At 39.5% G+C, this 23,155-nt stretch overlaps 1 protein-coding gene across 37 annotated transcripts in view; it reads left to right on the top strand.

The window, feature by feature from the left end:
- nfasca (neurofascin homolog (chicken) a) overlaps window positions 1-23,155 on the top strand; it is a 106,068-nt gene that overhangs the window by 48,292 nt on the left and 34,621 nt on the right. For 32 of the 37 annotated variants that reach the window (XR_533796.2, XR_533797.2, XR_533795.2 and 29 more), the window contains 9 exons: window positions 10,434-10,482; window positions 11,461-11,621; window positions 13,849-13,866; window positions 16,205-16,313; window positions 18,171-18,367; window positions 19,212-19,334; window positions 20,132-20,302; window positions 21,161-21,208; window positions 22,891-23,002. Coding sequence is in view for 33 of the 37 variants with exons in the window: in XM_008410279.2 (XP_008408501.1) it covers window positions 11,507-11,621; window positions 13,849-13,866; window positions 16,205-16,313; window positions 18,171-18,367; window positions 19,212-19,334; window positions 20,132-20,302; window positions 21,161-21,208; window positions 22,891-23,002 (893 nt within the window). In the remaining 4 variants the exon portion in view is untranslated. The remainder of the gene's footprint in view (window positions 1-10,433; window positions 10,483-11,460; window positions 11,622-13,848; window positions 13,867-16,204; window positions 16,314-18,170; window positions 18,368-19,211; window positions 19,335-20,131; window positions 20,303-21,160; window positions 21,209-22,890; window positions 23,003-23,155) is intronic. The other 5 variants (XM_017304742.1, XM_017304761.1, XM_017304749.1 and 2 more) reach the window with 3 other exon arrangements.

Here is a 23,155-nt window from a genome sequence, read left to right as displayed (position 1 = left end):
AGCCTCGTTCTGCTGCTATGCTTAGTCTCCCCCTTACCACCTTCTCCTCATCCTCATCTTCACCCCTTCTTACCCCTCCCTTCGACGCCTTTGTTCCCTCGCCTACCTTCTTCATCTATCCTTTGCCTCGTGGGGCTGTTGCTAAGGAGCCCTGGCAACCACAGGGTTGTCTGGGCAAGAGGGAGAGGTGAAAAAAGACAGCTGCAAAAAGAAGAGGGATGAAGGTACTGGGGCCAGGGGAGGGAGGTGTGGATGATAAGGATGAATGGTTGGAGGAGAAACACAAAGTGAAACCCAGATGTGCTATCGGGGCGCGTGGTACACTTTCATTGTCAACAGTGGATGATGGAGGCCTACAGGGTGGATGGGTGAGAGGAGAAAAAAATGAGTGGCAGAGAAAACAAGGTTAAGGAAGCCGGGACCAAAAAGGATAAAATGAATTGCATAAAAGATGGAGCAGTGAAATAAGTCTAGCAGAGAATAAAGAAAGACCAGTCAGCAAACAACAGGTTGTAGCTTTTTTTATGAACTGGCCTAGAATGGGAATCTCATTCTGTCCTGTGTCTTTAAGGATGCTTTAGATGAGGTAATCGTGTGGTTTATGTGTGTCTATTTTCAACTCTATTTCCAATCTCTTGCTGGCCTCCAGTTCATAATCTCATCAACACCACAGAACAAATAGACCACCGATACTCTCCTACATTCTGTAGTTTGGCCCACCTAATGTTATCTTCTAAGGAAAGTACACCCTGTCTTCTTGTGCCTTTGATTCTAAAACCTGGAACCCAACTCAACCCCCCACCTTAGCATTCCTCAGACCAACAAGTCGGTTCCTAGTCAGACAACATTCTCAACACTCAACCAGAATACAAGTTAATCCGCACCAGAGTTGTCCAATGGACCCATGTCTCCAATGAACCTATGTCTCCAATGGACTTATGTCTCCAATGAGCCATGTCTCCAATGGACCCATGTCTCCAATGGACCCATGTCTCCAATGGACCTATGTCTCCAATGGACCCATGTCTCCAATGAGCCTATGTCTCCAATGAGCCTATGTCTCCAATGGACCTATGTCTCCAATGGACCTATGTCTCCAATGGACCCATGTCTCCAATGGACCTATATCTCCAGTGGACCCATGTCTCCATCAACCTAAACAGCTATCTGTTTGAAGCTTCCTACTGTCATGCAGCTCTATCCCATGTTCCACTTGTCTTTCCATGTGTCTTTTGTGACATCTCAAGATCATCAGCCTCCCTTTCATGCTGGCTGCATCTCTGCTACAAAGTAAGACAAATAAACCTCTCTTTACTTGCCCATCTGAAGCCATTAAACACCATTAGATTCTCCTGTAATTCTCCTTTCCCCAGCCTCTGCATTGATCGTCAGTCACATATTTGGGTCATAAAAGTAAATCAACAAAACATGACAACCTGACGCCTACACCCCCATAACCCACCTGCCCAGAACCCTCAGCTTACTGTGGGCTGTTTGCTTTGTTCAACTAAATCATGTCCACTGACACTGAAGGAGTTCCTCCTACTCAGTACTCCATCACAAGTGTCTATTGAAAAATAATAAAACTGAGAGGTGAACAACAATCTCTATAAATCGTCCATTGACTGTGACTCTATTAACCTTGAGTTGTAAAGGAGCAATAGACTTCTTCTATTATTTGCAGACATAATTGTCAAACTCAGTCAATGCCTTCCACCCACACCGTCAAAAGATAGGGCAGCAGAATGGAGCAGACAGTGCAAAATCAGACCAGTGAAACATTAATTATAAGATCAAGGCTAAGATGTTTGGTTTAAGCTGCAGCGAAGGTTGTTTGGTGTGCAGATCAGTATTCATATGAGCAGTTGGTGCTTAGGAGAGGCAAAGAAGATCCTGGATAATTGTAAACATAGATGTTTAGTATGTCGCACACTATAGACCGAATAGGTATATGAAAGCAATAGTGCTGAATTGCGTCAATTGCATCCCCGCCCTAGGTCTTTTAATATGTTTATTCTGTCAATTGGTGTTTTTTTTTTTTTTTCTTAACTTGGAATGTGAAGTGGCCACACACTCGCTATGTTTCCATTCAACTGTCTTGAGACTTCAGAGGAAACTTTCAAAATGTCAGAAAAAAAAGAAAAAGAAAATGTGAGTTAGGTGTTTTACTGATTTAAAGCAAATCAGCCAGGCTACATGAAGCATAATGTCAGCGACATATGGGAGTAAAACACAGGAAGTAGAAGTTGCAAACTAGCATGGACCACATATTTCAGAGTCTTTCTTCTGCGAACTTTAGGTTTGAACTTTAGTGCATACATTTTTTCTTTTGGAAAAGCTGAAAGCCACCTCATGCGAACATGTTTATGTGAAATAGAGCTTTGGAGCTGACGTCACAGCGTATGACGTTTACGTCGCTCGGCGCCATTTTTGGTGTCCACAGACCAAAACAAACTATTCAGAACACCGGTGTTTTCATTGTGTTACCGACCGCAGTGAAGTTGTTTTCAAGTTGGATACTGGATATCCCGCGCTCCGCCGAGTAAGGGACGTTCAGCTCAAGGTTGATCCGATTTATGAACGCTAATTCCGGCCAGCTGTTCTTTACTGGTCCCTCCTCAAGCGCTCGGAGTTTCACATAGGGACAGTCAATTTCCAAACACTCCTGTAAATAAAGACTTTGTCTTGTGACCAACTGATACAAAAAAGTGCTATTGCTATGCTATTACACGAGGCACACTATCCTCTATTAAAATTTTATGTCATATTCAATTATTTAAATAATTTTAACATTAAATGTTTTCTTCAGTAGCTTCCAAATCGTGTCCCATTAAGACTGTATAGATGAGGCACACTCACCTTTATTAAATTTAAACACTTTATATTTTTTTTAGCTATTTCTGTAGTCAATTTTTTTCCCCATTTTGACTTTTTATTTTTTAACCAAAATTATATTTTAAAAAATATTCATAAAATGCATTACTTCAGATGATCATCACTTGTTACCCGTAATGTTCAATTGCATAAAATTCTAGGACAGGATCTATTTCATTGCATGTTCACTTACCTGAAATATGTTAAATACAAGAAATATTTATTAGAGTGTGAACTATTTCATAAAATTTGTCACCTTTGTTGTTTAATTACACATTAAATGTTTAAAGATGGGCTCTTTCATCTGGTTTGTGTCATGATGTGGCGGTGGACACAAACGCAGCAGGTCTACGTACTTTATGTGGATGTTATTTTAATGAACAAAATAAACTAACTAAATCCAAAATCCAGGGAAAACAAGGAAATCCTAAACACAATGAAACAGGAGACACGAGGGATAACAAAGGTAACAACTGGCAACGTGGTGAGCAGGATAACAAGACAGACTGACGAGTTGTGACTGAAAAAGAGGAGCTTAACTAGTGGGACAATGGCCTAAATGAGAAGAGTGACAGCAGGTGTGAGTAATTTGGCACAGGAGCTGCTGAGGGCTGGGGGGAAGGTGGCACAGGGAAACTAAGGAGATCTGCTGGGACACAAACGGGAGGAAACAGGGAACTGAAAAATACTTCTAATACAAAAGACACTAAGAGTAAAGAAAACCTGATGAACTAGGAGAGAAAGATATGAGGGAAACCATGACCGAACCTAAATAGAAACAAGGCTGATCTAACAATAAGAACTAAGGAACACAGAGCTAGAGAAACTAGAAAATCTAAACAAAGAACTTAACTAGAATTACCAAAGAAAGATACAGACAGACTCGAGACATGAAAGAATAACTGAACCTATGGTGATCAAATTAATAAATAAACATTACTAGAAACCCTGCAGGGAGGCTGAAATAAGAAATAACTAGGATCAAATAGAATTAAACTATAGTCATTAAATAAGACTTGAGATGGACTCAGACAAACAAGGAAAAGCAATAATATAATTCTAACTACACTAAATACCTCTAATAATATCAAAAGGACCATGAAGGGCTAAACTAGTGAATTAAAACATGAAGCTAAATAAAATGAAAAGCAAAACAAACCCAAAAACCCAGTGTCCTGACAGATGTCTGATTATACAGTTGTTTACTTTAATCACATACAATATTTATTTAAAAATATAATCTTTCATCACATGTATGTTTATTACCTGAAGTATTTAAATATCACATTTTTACTTAAAATATGATTCATTTCTTCACCTGTTTACATGCAACTTGAAGTGCTTGAATCAAACGATTCATGAATGTTTAATACATTAAATTATTAAATGAGAGAAAACAGCCACTTCCAACTGTATTTCAACACAAATGGTTCCTGTTCCTGTTCAGAGTCTGCAGCCTTGCTGAGCTCCTCTCTGGGGTTTCTTCCTCCTCAGCCTCTCCAACTTGCTCCTCTTCTGTTGCCTCCGCTACTGTGTTTTCATTATTTACCTCTTCTGGGGTAAATAATAAAAACAGTCTCTGTAACTTGTTGATGGTTTTGCTGTATCGCCTCTTTAATTGACGCCCATGTCGGTCCGATGTTGTGCCGTTGACCTCGCAGTGACCCATATTCAGCGCTGGACCCCAGTCAGGATTGAGCTCATCCATTTCATACGTCGGTTTGCCTTTAAGAGGACATATCTGAACACACATCAGTATTAAAGCTGTACATTTGATAACACTAGTAAAATAGTTTACTTCACAATAATGTAATAACCTCGACGTCCACTGACAAAACTCGGACTACGCTATCTAAACAATATAAGCCCGACCTAAACAAGGTTGACCCACTTAAATGAACTCAACATAAACTGAACATGAGTACACCCGGACAAAATCATAGCAAAAAATTATGACACAACACTAACAAAGCAAATTTAGACACTCACCAGAATGAAAATGTCTGGAGCAAACCTGTAGGTATCTGGGGATTTTGGAGAAGGTAATATCAGCGTCTCACCGCTGACACCAGGACATTCATTTTCTTTTCGTTAGCTCCGTTAGCTTAGCCTCCTCGCGTTGTTTCCAAGCAGGAAAATAGTGAAACGAAAGTCCGTTTTCCATCTTTTTACCGTTTCAGTCGTGTGATCGGACATTACAGACAATAACGCAGCAAGTTCGTACCACAGCTAAATTATTTTAAGTAACTTGGATTAAAAAAATCTGCGGGACTGTTTTTGTCGGTTATGTTTATGGACACCAAAGATGGCGCTGATACCCCTCCGACTAGGGCAGTGACGTCCCGCTCCGAAGCTCTATTGAGGAAGTTAGTTTGAATTTTGTCGTTTCCATCAACCTCTCCCAATGCGATACTTCAAAATGTACATAAAAAAAACATTCATGGAAACATGACTACTGATATGAGTTATCTTATCTCGTCTCGTCTCACCTTGCCTTGCCTTTTCTCTTTGTTTTTGATTTTGATTTCGATGTTTTACCTTTTCTTTCTCAGGTAGTATCACAGAGGCTACAGTCTAAGGCAGGGATTCTCAAATCCGGTAGCTTATGTACCTAAAATATTAATTTGAATGAAAAAATGTAGCCTTTCTTCACATATGGCCAAAAAGCAAAAGTTTATGACTTAAAATCTGACAGTTAAAGGTAGCAGAAAATAAGAAGAGTAGTGTGTTGAAGTGTTACAATATTAAGGTGTATAAAATTTGCCTTCTATCTATGTTTCTGTGTCTATCATTTTTCTTGTTAATTAGCTTAGCTTTTTAGATTTTTCCTTGGTAGCTAACTTATTCCCCATTGCTTGTGTTTTAGACTTGTTTCTATAGATTAGAGTTTCTTCCTGTTGATTGCTTGTGTTAGTTTCAGGTTTTTCTTATTATCCATGGTGTCCCCGTGTTTCCGCTTGGTTTCTTTCTCCCTTAGTCAGCCTGTCAGCCTGCTTCCCTGCCCAGATGTTTTCCATCTCTTAATTTCCCCCGGCTGTCCCCTGTCCTCTTCCTCCTTCCTCAGTGCATATCCAGTATTTTGATTTCATCATTCTCCTCTGACTGTTTTCATTGCGATCTGTTTGTCTCTGTTGTTCCCTGTGTTTTACCTCCATGTTCTCAATGTCAGTTTCATTTTGTTCTTTTTTAAAGATTGCAGTCATACTTTCTGCACTTGGGTCTTCTTTAACTACCCAATATGACATGGAGGAGATTTCACTAGGATGACTGAAGCCTATTTCCTGTTGATCACGCTCTCTCCTTAATAAAGTGCCATCGTGTAAAATCAGGACAGTAAAAGAACTTCCCTCCTACCAGCCCAGTTACTACATGTCTAGCCGAGATCATCAGTTTTCCTCTGGTACATGCAGTGCAATCAGAGTGGAGTTTGAAGCGTGGCGTCTGTCAACTGTCTTTGATTTCTTCTACAAATATTCACTCTCCTCTCATCCCCCCAAAAAACTGACTTTTAGGGGAATTATGCCCCTGTAATCATCTGAAGTTGATTGACAAGTGGGGTGTAGATGAACTGCTCCTTTATGTTCCTTAGATGATCTGTAGGATCATTTTTTTTTCTGTTTGTGTTTCCTTCTCTCTTTTCTTGCTGTTTCTGGAGAATACATCGACTGAAACCGTTCGCCTCTCAGCTGCATCTCCATGTTTCCCTCATGTTCCCTAATTTTCTGCTCACACTTGCTCTTGCTTTTGATCAAAACTAGGTCATTCTGCAACAGTGAGCTACAGCTCTTCCCAAGCATGACATCCAGATACACACATTTATCGCCTGGCAACCGTGCATTCACCCCGCACCCACTGGTTCTTCTTCTCTTCATGTCCTCCATCCGACTGTCCCTGGAGGTTGCGCGGGGTGCCGAGGGTTAGGCTGAAATACGACGCCACTTTGTTTTGTCCCTCTTCTGTGTAGTGGACATGGGAGTTGACATGGATCTTTTAGGGGAAAGTGGAGGTAATGACACACATGGGAGGTTAATTATTTATGGTATGTCTGTTAATGTAACGCAAAAATGGATTAGTAATACTTCCTGAAACATTTAACCCACATTTTGTAGCATTAAGACTTTGTCTACAATGTAATGATTTACATAGATGCTGATTTCTAGAACTTGCAGTGAATTTAAAATGCTGTCATAACACCTTAAATTTTCAAAGATTTTCAAATATAGTAAAAATGAATTCATTTATTAATGAGTGATGAAATATTTGGTCCTTTATCTCACACGCCAACTCACATCATGCAACATGCCGTAAACGTCAGGGTTTGTTCCAGCAGTAAGAGCCTCTTTCATCCACCTCACCTCAGACCAGAACTGTGTCTCCTCGTGTTCCTCTGTTTATTTTATGCTGTTCTGAAATCAAACCGTTTTCTTCTGTTCCTCATGTTTGCTCAGCAACATTTACTCCTGTTCCTTTCTATCTTCACTGCCATTTGTCCTGACGTTTGGATGTCTGCTCTGCTTGGTCTGTGGGTTTTCTTTTTAAAATCATCTCAATACCTTTTGAAGGATGATGAGCTCACACAAACACACATACATGTCTACCCCACATTTTAGTGTGGAGTACTATGATGTGTTGTACCTTTTCAGGCTCTTTATCTGTTGTGGAAATAAAAACACGTCACACCTCGAAGGTAAATTTGGAAGGAAATGTGTTCCTAGATAAGAACCAGCTGCTTGTTCTATGCTTTGCTTCGTCCAGAGGGTCTGGACTCTTAGCTACTGAGAAACGTTTGCTTTCTGGAGGCATGAACTGTTATCATGTACTAAATTTTACCCACCATTTGTTTTTACGTTTGTTCGTGACGTATACAATGCGCCAGATCAATGCTGTGAAGCTTACGGGAAACAACCACTCTCCTCTACGAAGAGAGAAGAGCCGAGGAGGCTGTTAATGTTAAATCAATACTTGGAAGCGTGTCCGACACGGACTGGACGACTTCATTCACTTCCTCCACTGCCATTGTTTAAACTACAGGGAGACTACAATTCTAAAACAGCGCAGAAAATCGACGTCATCGTTTACAACTTCTCTGTCTGTTCGCTGGTTGACCCAGTAGAATTCTACTCTTTCTTGTGTCGGGTTCTGGTCTCCCCGTCTGGCTCACATTGAGCCTGGTTCTGCTGGCTCATTTTGAAATTTCATCTTGAGTTGTTTCTTTTGACGGTTGCTCTGGATGAGGAATTGCCCAGCAGACTTTTGATCCACCCTGAGAATCTGTGACAGTGTGCCAGAATTATATTTTTTTAATTTTTAAGCGAGGACAAAGAAATGTCAGTGTTATTTATTGCATCCAGCAGTTCTAAATACAAGATGCTGGTCAAGGTCCAATAGGAGAACTCCTGGTCTTGTAAGAACGGAGTTACAGTGTGAAGTGATCCTGCGACTTGCACAGTGACTCTTTGTCGACACTTGAATGACAGGAGTTACAACATCATTTAACTGCCTTTTGGATCATGAATATATCTTTGAATTTGGATTGAATTGATGTTATTTTGGATCTGCTCATTTTGCTGTGAATTTGACCAGACTGAAGCCGTCATTTGGCCTGTATGAATAAACCAATGAACCGAACTTATTATTTACGCTGACGATAAGTACAAGATAAAAATGTAAAATGTGATAAAATTCTTAATTTTACTGACAAACATTTGAAACAAATTGTCGGCTCTAAGGTTTCAGGTTTCAGTTGTGACTGCAAAAGCGGAAAATGGAGAGTTAATTCCTGTGCGTTGCCATGTTTTAGGCTTTTTTTTTAGGAAGCCAAACATTGTTATTCAGATCTTCATCGTTTTTTTGATGTGACGCCGCTGCTGGGTTCAGGCTGGGTTCTGTTCAAACACTATGGAAGTGCTGCTGGGTGAGCTGCCAGCTTGCAGCCTGTGACCATGGCAGCCGCTCTCCTCAAGTAGGACAGACTGCTGCTGTGGCCTCTGGCAACACACTTAACCCAGTTAACATTTTTTTTACCCCAGATGTTCCGTACATGTCCTCCTGGAGTCAAAAGCAGCATCATTTCATCTTGGTGAACTTCTCTTAGGTGGTGTTGCTCAGTCGTTTTTATCTCCCAATAACGCCTTTTAATGAGTCAGCTGTCACCGTTACTAAGAAGAAGTTCTAAAAGTCCAGTAGGTACATTTATATTATGTTTGATTTCAGATCAGACAGGGAGATAGCCAGCAGCCTGGAAGATGAGAACTGGGTCAAAGTACAGTTTGCGTCCCGCCATTCCTAAAAAAAAACCAGAAACCAGTCTTGGGTTGCCCCTAACGACCTCTTCATTTCTGCTGCACGATTTGTTTTCCTTCAAACATCCTGATAATATCTCGCGGCATCGCTACCTCTTCTCTGCTCTGTTTGCAATTAATGCAAATAAGTTATGATTCATCTTTTAGCTTTGCCGTAAATTACCCATATCTGAGGTTAGGGTCAGAATACACCAGAGCAGCTAATTTAAGGCCCAACTACATCAGGAACCTTACTTCCTAAGTTAGTTAAATTAAAATTTCTCTTCACTCATTTATAGATTAACATATTTGCATTTGTATGCTTGTTATTTTATTTATTTATTCATTTATTTATATTCAGTCATATTTGATATCACTCACATCACTCTTAGGTACACACACACGCACGCACCCACATAATACATTTTATCGCTTATGGTTATATTTTTATTACTAACATTTAACACCTTAGATGCAGTAGCTTGTCAACTAATAAGTAATTTTCACTTGGGGATCAATAGAGTATATTCTATTCTATTGAAAAAAAATACAAACAAAAACAGATATTTATTGATTTTTTTTGCATTTATGCAGCAGAGTGTGTTGGGTGCGTGTACTCAGCTTGTCTTCTGTTCATTTACCGCTGCTGCAGATGTAGAGCGAACAATGAAGGAACCTCCCTGAAAAACACATTCAGTTGCAGCAGTTTTTGGAGAAAGAAACTCTTTAATTCTTTTCTTTCCCTACATTTCCATAGAGGGGTCTCCCTGCAGGTAGACCTCGCATCTGGTATTTTGTGTGTATTTTCGTAGGAGTGAGTAAATAAGGACCCAGAAAGAGGCGAGGGTGATCCTGAGGGGAGCAGCAGCTGCTGCTGCACAGACCGGCTCTTTATGGTGCAGCCGCACTGTTCAGATGAAGTTTCCACTCTGCTGCAGACAGTCCTGAGGCGTGAACGCTTTAGCGTGTCTGCTGCTTTCATTGTTTGCCATCCTGTATTTTTCTGCTTCTTTCCATTCTGATCATTTTAAGCAGGCTGGCGTTTCTGACGCACATTTCTCCCTCAGAGTTCAGTTCTTGCTGAACCTGCTTTAGTGACTAAATGTCCGATTTAGTGTGATCCATGCCGTGCCCTTCTTGATTTAAATATTATTTGTGTTCAGATTTCTTCTGTAAGGATGATCAAATGTAATCTAACAATTTTCTGGTTGTGTTTTTTCCCCCAAAAAACAATGGATGTATTGTTAATTCATATGTATTTTCTTTATTTCTCTACAGGTCTGTGAGGGGAGTTGCCAGAGTGGAAGGAAATATAACAGCAGCCAACGTGAGTCAGTGTAACAGTGCGCACAGCATTTAGAAAGCAAGAGTCCGTCATGATTAACCTGGGACACACACCTGCTGTCTGAAGGATGTGTTTGTTTGACAGGGACAGTCTAGGAAACACTTAAAACCAGAACGCTCCTGGATCTGGGCGTCTCTCACGGTCAGTTTAACAGGAGGGACTAAAACACAGCCGGGTCCAAACATTTTACCACCGTAGCCAGTCGCCAAGTCAGAAATGTGGTTTTATTATATTTTTATTTGACAGAAAATCAAACAATAATTAAGATAAAACCTAAAAAAAACAAATATGACAAACATGTGTACCCTGAAATGATTTAAGCCACTATTTGTTTACTTAGCATTTCATATTTCTGTAAAAAATTGTGATTTGCCTGATTAATTAACAATTCATAAAAATCACTAAAAAACAGAAATAAAGACTTGTGAAATGAATCTATATTTGTTTAACTTGGTGAACTGAGTTCCTGAATGTTTTTAATTTCTAATAAATGAACTTTTCTGTAATATTCTCATGTATTGAATGTGACTGTATGAGTACTGCTAATCAACATCTGAGAAAAATGAAGAAAAAATTACTACTGCTATTATACTAAACTAAAACTCAAACATGATGCTTGCTTCACTTTATGAGCAATTACATTGTTGCCAAATATGACTTTTTAAGAAACCACGACACCTTTGATAGCCCTGATGAATTTGGATACATGAGCATGTTCATCCTGCCTTGTCTCTTCCTGGGAATGCGGCCTGATCCCGTTCGTAGCAGCTCATCCTCTCCTCTCCTGTTTTCTAAGCACTTTTCTCTGGAGAGCCAGAGCAACCGAGCTGTGAATGTAGGCCAGACCTGAAAGACAGTCGCACGCTCACCTCTTCATGACCTATTTACAATACTGTAGCACACTTTGCTGCGCTATCTTGATCTTTCTAAAAAAAATTTGTATTCATATCTCCACTCCAGAGCTGTCAGAGGAACCGTCTGACCAATCAGCAGAGGGCAGGATTGTATGCGGCCAGTTGGAGGGAGAGAAATGTTGGGAAAGGTTGGGCATGCAGCCCTGACGTTGCTGTCATTACTGCTGCTGTGGCAGGAAGCGGCAGCCATCGAAGTTCCTCTAGATCGTAAGTCACTCAACAGGCTGAAAAGTGTAAACACTGCCCAATTACAAAAAAATTATTTACATGAAAACATACTGGTTCATATTTATTTATTCTTATCAACTCTGACACGAAAACAAGCCAGCTGTTTTTTGTTTTTAGAAGTGAATCACATTTCACAAGACACAGCTAGAGCCGGAGCAGAGAGCAATGTGTTCTCTTTACGCAGCCAGACTCTGCGTTCTTGAACGCATCATGGTTTCTGCAAAACCTCTTCAATAATGATGCGTGCATATATCGTTATAAAATACATATGACCCAGTAAGTAATTATTAGTAACCATGTTTAGTTTATTACAAATACCATTTGACAGGAAAACATGTGACGCTGTAGATAGAATCTAATTCATTCAGATAGTGATCAGAACAGATCACCTCCTATCTGTGGATAATAGTTTAAGGACTCATTTGTTTTAAATTAAAACATTATTTCTGTCAGGGTCTTAAACACACCTGGCTCATGCATCTTTACACACATGGACACACATGGACAGTCTTGCATTGACCTCTAACCCCTGTCAGCTGTGAACTGCTCCATCTCTCTTCTCATCTCACTCTGATATTCTTTTGTGCCTGACCTTTGGACCCTAGGCTATTATGTTCTGCCGACATACTGGCATGTCCATCCCTTAGAGGAAAACTGGATGAGTGGCATTCTAAATGAGTTAAGTACAGCCCAACTCAATCCAGATTGTAACGCGGACCAGTCCGGTTCCATTGATTAAATTAAGACGGCTGAGAAGACATGATCTAATAAAGGAAACACAGCAAACTGCACAGAGTCACTGACTTTCCGTCACTGCCTGTAATATCTCATTTTCACAGAGCAGTAGGGAACAGGTGGCTGTGTTTTGGTGCGCTATTTTGTCTGTTTCTAATGTAAAAGCGGCCCATGCGTCCGACTTGTACCACGCCGTTCCTGGACCCCTTCAGTTGTCGATCTGTGTAGGACAATGACACAGGTACAGTAAGGGCGGAGCTACTGGCGCCACACATCACAGTCCTTTGATCAAAGGACAGGAAAACTGTTAGCAAGCATGAGATGTGCTAATGCTAACACATCACATTCGTCGTCTCAGTAATATGATGGAATGTTAGGGTTGGGTTTCCTCCAGTGGTGAGTTCCTCCTGAACTCAGCATAAAACCATAAAACACCCAACCAAACCGCGCTGACTGGTACCACACCACATAACGAAACCAGGCGTATCTAACCAAGCAGAGATAAATGCCTCCTTGTAAACACATTACTCACACTGATGACTAACAATAAGGAGTCGAGTCGTCATTGGCAGCTGTTATTGCAGAGTAAAACACTGATGAAAATGGAAGTTAATAAAACAAAGAATTAACACCAAACCAATATGTTCTCACACATCACTAAATCATTATTTGGTGCTTTGTCATTTTGTCTTATTTTAGGTAGAAGTGCACCGAGTCTGTACATTGTGTGGTTATGGTTGCGCGTACATGAAGAAGGCCTTTTAAATCTGTTGTTCTCTCCTCCAGTTTCATATTTTTTTCTGTCAGTTCAACACACAGAGTCATTGTGTTAGTGATGTTTTTTTTCTGAACACCATAACAAAGTGTGTTTTTTTTCTCTGTTTGAAACTGCTTGTGCTCCACCGGTATGGAATCCTCTTCCAGGTGAGTGTCCTCGGCTTCTTTTACAGTCCAAATGTCACGTCTCTTCTGTCACATAGATTACATACTTTCCATCCTAACTATGTTACAGTAGTGGCTCTCAGGTGGTCAAACTCTCTCTCAGCTCCAACTCACCACATTTTCTTGATTTGTGTCGCTTCCTCCCATTAATTCGGTAAAGTAAAGATTATCCATATTTCAAGCATAGACTTTTTAAGAGATGAGCAGAAGGAGATGAAACGCACATATATCAATTGCTTGATATTGTCATTGATTGTTGCCTGCATTATGCTAAAGCATATAAATAGTATAGTTATTAATAGTTATTAGTACACTAATAACTCTCAGTTTGACTCCTGACTGAACATATTGATGAATAACACTAACTGCTCAGTTTAACAAAAACTAAAAACAAGTAGCGTGGATGAGCTAGGAGCTCTCCAAACCTGTATCCTCCAGTTTTAACATGGCACGGTAATCAGTATGCCTTTATTAATATTAACCACCCCATCACATCTTTCTCTCTTTCTGTTTCACACCGGACTAACAGCAAAGATCCAGCAAGACTGTAAGTATCTCTTAGCATGTCGTTCCTTCTGCATCTCTTCCCCCAGCAGTTAGCATAGCACATCTGCCACCAGCCGGTTTTTTAATGCGCATTAATCGCATTTGGAAAGGTTGATGGAAACTGCAAAACTAACAAATGACAATAAAAGTTATAGACTCAACTGAGTGGATTTTTCCAGATCAACTCAGCTGTTAAGCTATTAATGAGTTAATGCGCTGAAGGGGAGGTGGAATAAGTTGTGACGTAGTGAGCACTTAACTTTATTACAGCCATGCGTAACATCAACATCGGTTGTAATGATGCTTTATGTAGCCACCAGTAGATGGAAACATGCCTAATTCGGTTTTTTTTTTCTTTCTGTTTTTGCGAAATTTATAAAGTTTGCTCAAAATTTGCGGGGCAATCATATGTTACCATAGCTACTGAGGGCCTTCTACTGTCGAACCAGTGAGGTCTGATTATAACCTTCTGCTGCTCAGCTGATTGTGGCTCCTGCATAAACCACACCAGGCAGTCTGTAAATGTGAAGCACTTTGATGTGCGTGAATAACTCTCCTAGTTAAGGTTGGAATCCCACAAAGGAAAGGGGAAAACTGTTTACATCCTCCATTTTTCTGGCATTCATACAATCACATTTAAGCTGTTGTGAACTAAGTGCAGCAGAATCCTGTACCAGGGTTTAATACTTTTCCCCTAAACTGCTCCAAAGTGGTCTAGTTTGAACCAGCCTTTACTTCAATGGTGCTTTCCATTAGTCTTCAGAGTCGGAGCTCGGATCGCTGTGTTACATTCTTTCAATGATGCCATTTTCCAATACCTGCTGTTATTTCTTACCTATTTTTGTTATCTTTGAATTGTACAAATAAACCATGTTTTTAGAGCACTCAAGATGGCGTTCAGATTCACCAGTGGAATAAAGATCTATTTCTCTTAATGGCAAAACTGAAAGCTCTGAATCAGATGCTAACTTTAGTGAAACAAGTTAATATCTGTTTTATCAAGAAGAATATAATGTCTGTCTAGTTAACAGACAAAAATCCAAAGGATTGTATTGGAACTATTAACATTGGCAGACGTTTTAGGATTGAACGAGTTGCTGCTCCTTTTATAAAAAACTACACCAGTCATGTTTCAGTGCACATCTACTATTAACTGCTTACTTATAAACGATTCATGTGGACGTTACATTTCATTAAAAAATGGCAAGGAAAATTAAAAGAGCTGTTTCTGGAAAACGAGAAGTTGCCTCCTCGTCCCCACGATCAGAGTATGTTTACCGCCATGTTTGAAGCGTTTGACGATACCTTTGGAGTGGATTGCAGGTTTTCAGTGAATTATAGATGTTCATCAGCTTTAATGTCTTAGTGCTCTCGTGGGATTTTCAGGCTTAAACATTTTAAATGCTGGCTGCAGTCATGCATGCTATTTTCTTTCAAATGCTTCTAACGTTATGGAGATGCGAAAAAAAAACAAAAACAGCATACAGCTGGCAAGCAAATATGCCGGGCCAGATGTGAAATCCTCTTTAACATCTGGTGTAACCTGATTCAGGAGATTCTCTTACTCTTTTAGTTATTTTGTCCTCTCTTCCTGTTTTCTTTCTGAAGTTGAGGTTTCTCAACCTGCGGCTCCGGAGCCTCATGTTGGTCTCAATAAATTTGGGGGGGAAAAAATTGCTAAAGAATTAGTATTTGAAAATGTGACGGTAGTAAACATTGCTAGCATTAGCATTTTTTCAAGGAGCATATTTATAGCATTTCCTACAAAGAATGGCAATAATGGTCTAATGAATGTTCTTTTCTATAATATAATTTATTTGTCTTTTGGTTGCTACTTTGATGTAATTTTGATAAATTTGACATTTCGTTGAATTCATTACCTTTATGTAAAAGTTTATATATTTTTTTTTATTTTACTTTAAAACCAAAAACCAGAAATACATTCCCCCCCTCTCATTTAAAAATCAAGACATACTTAAAATAATCAAATTTGTTTCATGAGCTTTTGTGGCTCTAAACAGATTATTTGTAGATGGATTAAAGATAAAAAATGGCTCTGAGGTGTAAAGGTTGCTGCTTCAGAGTATAAAATCCAACAAATTGGTCCAAAATGATGTCCTCTTTATGTTTTCTAAACCTATTTCTATTGTGGGGACAAATATCTCCTACTCCTTCTCCAGCATAGCTCATTTAATGACTTTGTAATACTTAATAATAATTGATATCATGCTGTTTGTGGTTTGGGGTTGATGTAGATATCAGAGCGGTGTGTGTACCGGAGTGTATCTACCTGTACGGTGTATGTATAAGCTGTTGCTTTGTGTCTGCACGCTCCACAGTGAAGCAGCCCCCCACCATAATCAAACAGTCAGTGAAGGACTACATCGTCGACCCCAGAGATAACACCATCATCATAGAGTGTGAAGCCAAGGGCAACCCAGTGCCAACGTAAGCAGTGAACACTCACAGAGCCCTCGCAACACATACACACACGCACACAAACACACACAAACACACACCCTGATTTGGCTCCCTCATTGGAGATCAAACAGGGAAATTCAGCTTAATTTCCTAAACGATGCTTATATAGAAATGGCTTCACTTGCTGAAAGAGTTTTCTGTCTTAAGCTTTATTTCAGCTTTGGAAGCTGAAATAAACAGGCGCAATGCAACCTGACATTCTATTGGCTGGCATTTGCAAAGCAGCCAATCCAGCGGAACCTTTCATTTTTCTTGTTACTGATTGGCTGTTGCCCTAAAAGCGGAGACAGTGGATGCTAGCTCCTGTGGTTGTACTAAGACAGTTTATACTGTGTTTATTGCTGCATCTTCAGGGATATTCGTTGTTTGAGTTATTAAAACGGGCAGTAATAATAGCCTTTACAGGGGGTCTCAAGTATTCACAGATTTTAGCTGGAAACACGTGGTTGTGGTCTCTAACTCTCACACACTCGCACAAACTACAAAGCAGCAGTTTGTTTGTTTGTTTGCTTTGTTAGTTTCCTTCTTACATTTTTCCAGAAATGGTAAAAGTTCAAATGAAAAATCATCCACAATTAACACACTCATCTCTGACTGAAGTTATTTAAGCTCAGGTGATGTTATTACTTAATTTCTTTGCATTCAGACAATTCTGAGAAAGTCCATACTTGTGTTTATATGTATTTTCTGCAAATAATATTTTGAGATACATTTTCATGATGTGATCCCCATCAGTGGACCTCTGGAGTAAATGATGTGACAATTATCTAGCAATAATTATATTAACATGAGCTACAGCAGCCATTGGAGCAATGTAGAGTTTTAGTTTTTGTTAGTCCAGTTTCCAAATCTAGTCTTAGTGCCACTCACCATACACACTGAAACGTCCAGCCTGTCAGAGCGTTGGACACACACTTCGTTACATCATCATGGCGAGGACCACTCAGTACAGTGGGACATTGTTTGTTTGGATACAGTCCAGCTTTACGTAAGACACACATTCCACATGCACCCACACGCATACACAAACACACATGCACGCACACACACACGCACGCACCCCCCCCCGGCCCCACACACACACACGTTTACGTGGCTATCTGTGGGGACTTTCCATTGACACACACACAGACACTGTTCGCTCCTCTGTTCACAAACTTTCTCTTCTTTTCACAGGAAGAGCATTGTACTCCCATAATGCACTCAGTTGACCATTCATGCTTATAAAATTGTCACCAAAAGACCTTACTGACTCACTCAGTTGTCATCACTCTGACACTGAAAACACACAGCAGAAAGCTTGGTTCCACTGGTTTATAGGTGCGACTTTAATCTAGATGTTGGCTCTTTTCTCATGGCCCATTTAATCTAAGCCAGTGTTTTTACAAAACTCAAGTTATTATCTTTGGACCTAAAGAAGAAGAATCTAGAGTGAGCACACAGCTTCAATTACTAGACCTGAAATCTGGGTGTGGTGATGGACTCTGACCATCACCACACCCAGAGCCACATAAAGACAGTTACAAAGTCAACCTTCTATCATCTGAAGAACATCTTCAGGATTAAATGTCTAATGTCCCAGATCTAGGGAAACTCATCCATATGTTTATCTTTAGTTGAATCGATTACTGCAACAGTGTCTTTTCAGGTCTGCCTAAAAAAAAAATCAGTCCTCCAGTTGCAGATTGTCCAGAACGCTGCTACTGGTGTTCTGACTAAGACCAGGAAGACGGAGCACATCACACCAGTTCTACAGTGCTTGGCATACGTTATTTCTTCTTATGCAGTTTAAATGTAATGGTTAATTCCCTGAATGTTCCTCAGGTTCTCATGGAGGAGGAATGGGAGGTTGTTCAACATTGGCAAAGATCCCAGAGTGACTATGAGAAAACGCTCAGGAACCCTGGAGGTTGGGTTCCGTAGCGGAGGACGACCAGAGGACTACGAGGGAGAGTACCAGTGTTTTGCCACAAATGAGCTCGGAGTGGCCCTGTCCAACAAAATACTGCTCCGCGTCTCCAGTAAGAACGTTTTTTTATTGTTAGAAGTATGTGTTTACAGAGAGCATAGAGAATCCCATAGAGAATCTATGGAGCATTGTAAGGAGGAGGAAGAGCGACCACACTGGTGCACACTGATGCAGTGACTCATGCAAACGGAGCCCAACCAATTACTGAGGGCATAGAAATGAACAGGAAAAGTGACATTTCTATTAAAAATGTCCTTTTTTATTGATCCCTTGTGATATTCTAATTTTCGGAGAATCTGAATTCTCGGTTTTCATGATCTCTAAGCCAGAATCATCAAAATTACAAAAAAATTAAATTTGAGCTCAAAATATTCCACTCTGCGTAATAAATTAATCTATATCTGTAATGACTTATAAGTTTATGGCTGGACCAAAATGCACAACAAACTTACAAAAATCAAAATGAGCACAGGGAACCAGAGCAGAACAAAAAAACGACATGAACAAGGGACCACAGTGAGATAGCAGGATTAGACATGAGGAACCAACAAGGAGGAACTGATAATAAGTTGTATATAGACTGGGCAGGTTGAATCCTGAAGTAGAGACAGATGGATGATTAGAAACAGGTTGCAGGTGCGAGGGGAGAGAGAGAGAGAATGGTACAGGGGGCGAGCGAGAGTACACGGGACATTTTCTATTTATTTATTTTTCCTTAACATTCCGGTTCTTTCTGTGTGTTTCTACTATATCTTTATAGTTATTGAGATACACTTATGCATTATTTTAAATTATTTGATACACATTCAAGAGTTCATTTTTAAATTTTATTGTGCTTTCTTTTGTACACAATAACAATAAAATGAATTCTGATTATGTTGCCCTTTGTCTTTCAGAGGCCCCGTTATGGCCTAAGGAAGTGCTGGCCCCGGTGCCGGTGACTGAAGGCTCCCCTCTGGTCCTACCCTGCAACCCACCGCCTGGCCTGCCTCCTCCACTCATATTCTGGATGGACAGCAGTGAGCAAACCTTCCTCATAGACTTGCTATTTCCTTATTAGAAGAAGAGCATACTTGTTTTTTCTTTTTTTTTAAGAAATGAAGTATCTGTTGTTTTTCCTCTTCACTCTCATCACACAAAGAGCCGTGTGCAGGCATCAGCATATTTAGGCTTGTTTTAACCTGATCAGGAAAGCAAGAGAAAAACTCAGAGAGACTTGAATGTGATTTGTTTTTATTCTTTCAAAGAATTAGTTTTTTTTTGGCTCTAGTGGCCTTTATTTGATAGTTAATTTACAGGAAAGAGGGTAATGAGAGAAGGGGGCAGACATGCAGCAAAGGTCACCAAGGCCAGGAATCGAACCTGTGACAGCTGCGTCGAGGACCAAGGCCTCCACATGTGGGCCGCGCTCAACCCCTGCACCACCACAGCACACCGTTTTTATTCTTTTTTTCACCTTTCCAAGCAGCTGGAAAAGTGAAAAGTTAAAACTGGCAGCTAACCCCTACAGAACATTAACTGCTGATGTATTTTTCAAATAACAACTTTGTATTTGGAGAAAATTACAATTGATCACCTAAAAAAGATTTAAAAAATAAATAAATAAAAATCTTCCTACCTTTTTTTTATGCCTTAAGAAAATAAAAAAATTGGAAAAAAAAATCTTGACACAAAGGATCATAATTTATGAATGAAAGGGTTAATATAGCACATCTATGAAATCATGAAAACTAAATAAGATAGAAATGAAAACAACGTTGAGTTTTTTTGTGTGTACTTTCCTATAGTGCTAATGTTTTCCCTTCTTTGTCCACAGACATGACCCCCATCCATCAAGACAGGAGGGTTTCCATGGGTCTGAATGGAGACCTGTATTTCTCCAATGTTTTGGTCCAAGACGGTCAAAACGACTACAGCTGCAACGCTCGCTTCAACTTCACATACACCATCCAGCAGAAGAACCCCTTCAACCTCAAAGTTCAGACCAGTAAGTGGCAACATGCAAACACCAGTGAACATAACGTTTTGTCACAATGTATCGCAGTTCTATTGTGATAATGATAAAAGTGACAATAAAAGGTATTTGTGACATCTTTTTTAGGCAGCTGTGTGTCACGGCAATTACACCCCCAAAAAACACAAATACAGCTCTTGAAAAACATTCCTATGTCTAATGAATAAACTTAATTTGGTAACTGTATTTTCAAATGTATTGTTTTTTAACTTAATGAGCAAACAGTGGAGAAAAAAGAAAAGTTGTCAATCCTGAAAGTATAGACAGTTTTAGGGGGTTTTAAACATCATTTGTTGGAAATGATCATAACTCAAAATTCTTAACATGATAAAAAATTTATATATTTATTATAAAGTAAGTTTGAAAATTGGCACTATGAAAGTAATCTGATAGGACAGCTAGCAGCTTAATTCTGTTTATTTATTTTATTTCCTACAAGTGTTTTGAATAGATATTTGTCCTGTATTGTATCATCTTCTAAAATCTCCCAAAGTTTGAATTCACTGTAGTGCTTTTCTGTTGATTTAAAAAAAAAATCAACTTGCCAAAAGAAAAAAAAAAGAAAAATCTATGTTTTTCAATGTGCTTCCCATGAATCTAATAAGAACACATATGTTTGTGTGTTCCTCCAGATATGAGTAATATTTATGCCATTTTAGTAACAGACAACTAGTTTACATGAAAAACAACCAATGTTACTTAAGAAATCTAATATAGCACTATATGGAATGGAACAAATTCAATCAATCTTCCAGGTTAATTCAGTACCACTACCTGGTTCAGCTAGTTTTTGCACTGATCAGCCATTTTTTTTGCGCCTGCTGTTTCCAGGGGAGCCATATAATGACACATCTTACAATGCCTCTGATCCCTTCGGTGGTGAGTTTGTTTACGTCACAGTGGTCTACTTCCTGATAACCCGCTAGTCAGTTTTCACAATAGCATCTTGTACGCACTAATCTATGCCCAGTGAAGCTGAACCTAATCTAAACTAACTGCTTAATCTACGAGCTCTTTAAACTCTGCATTGCTCTGTTGCTATAGGTTGTTGTGTCTGTGTTTCCATTACAAATGTGCCCAAATCTCTGTCTATATTCTGCTGATCTAGAAAAAGAACACAATTTTACAATTGTGGCATTTCCACTAAATAAGAACTAAAATTAAAATCCCATGTGAATAAGCTTGTTTGTTGTTAAAAATCATGGTAGAGACAGATGTAAACAGTTACCATGGCGCTAGCGCTCATCATCTACCAACCATCAGAGGAGAGGTTGTTCAGGTATTGGAGCGACAAGCCCCGCCTACTTGGGAGCGGCTACGTATGTAGCGTTTTGGGGAAATTGCAGACTCCGATTTTACAGAAGAGTGAAGGATTCAACACGTTGAAATGACACACAACTTTTTATGAAGTGTGCGATGCTGCGAGAGCTCTGGTGGAGCCAGCTGCACATTGTCCGGATCATCCTCCTACTACTTCCTGACGTCTTCTTTGTCGTTTTCTCCAATGAGAAAACGACTTGTGAGATGTGAAAAAAGTGTTTTTATTGCAGTTTTGCGAAATGTATATATTTTGACACGACTGAGAAACCACCACCTCCTAGCGCCAAAACATTTTGTAGAAAAACCAGAGTTTTTTTTTTTTTTTTTTTTTTCTTCAAAATTGGCGTCTTTCCTTTAAATAAATTTATTTTCCCCATTTCAAATTGCACAATTTTATGGTTAATGGAAATGCAGCTTCTGTAAGGTTAAAACAGTCTTTATTGTTGATCGACTATGTAATTTATTAATGAATAAATAATGTTATGGCCTCTGAGTGGTAAAGTAAATGACCACTTTCTATTCTTTGTAATAGAAACGTTTCCTTCTCCAGGTGAATATGTTTTTCTACGAACCTACCCACCTCACTTCTTAAGTGCAAATTCCTTACAATAATTAGATATAACTGTGGTGTTGAACTGGGGCTTTATGAGTTCAAGTATCACACAGGATAACCTCCTGTGACCTTTGGTAATAGAGACATATTTCTATGACCAAATCAGATGCTCAGATGTCACCTGGATTAACCAGGTTTGTTTCAGATGTTGGGGGTACAGAGTAACATGAATAACTCAGGTTTCATCTGGAGATCAGACTAGAGCAAATGCCTTCTTTTAACTTTAGCATTCAAAAGAACAAAAACCACCAAGGTTGTTTTTTCTTTTTCTTTTGGAAATTATTACCATAATTTTTCATCAGTGCACTAATGGCAATGAGGAATTAACTTAAATATGTTTCCAAACGCAAACTTGGCTAATTTGATGTGCTGCTTTTCTAACCCAATGAGAGTGAAGATGAATGAGCCCCGTGCTGTATCTGTCTTTTCTAATGTCTTCCTGTCAGACAAGACTGAGGATGTTAGCCTCTTCCTCAGGCGAAACTCAGCCACGAGGAAATGATCGGAATAATATTATTAGATGACGTGAGAGGGAGGATGTTCAGCTGCTGGTGGGACGCGGCTCACGCTCCAGGGACAATCAATGTGTTTGTCCCCATAACAACCTGCCACCGTCTCTCATTTTCAGGCCGCAAAGTAGCAGAGACACCGCCATCCTTCCTGTCTCCTGAAGGGAGTGGGAGCTCCAAAATGGTGCTACGAGATGAGCGATTACTGCTGGAGTGTATCGCTGCTGGGCTGTGAGCACGAACACACACATACATACGCATACATACAAGTGAGAGGAAATTAAAAAACATACATACATACATACATACATACATACATACATACATACATACATACATACATACATACATACATACATACATACATACATACATACATACATA

The sequence above is a fragment of the Poecilia reticulata genome, linkage group LG5 (assembly GCF_000633615.1).
Source record: "Poecilia reticulata strain Guanapo linkage group LG5, Guppy_female_1.0+MT, whole genome shotgun sequence".
Classification (NCBI taxonomy): domain Eukaryota; kingdom Metazoa; phylum Chordata; class Actinopteri; order Cyprinodontiformes; family Poeciliidae; genus Poecilia; species Poecilia reticulata.
The sequence above is the reverse complement of the archived record's forward strand: the minus strand, read 5'-3'. Positions and strand labels throughout refer to the sequence as shown.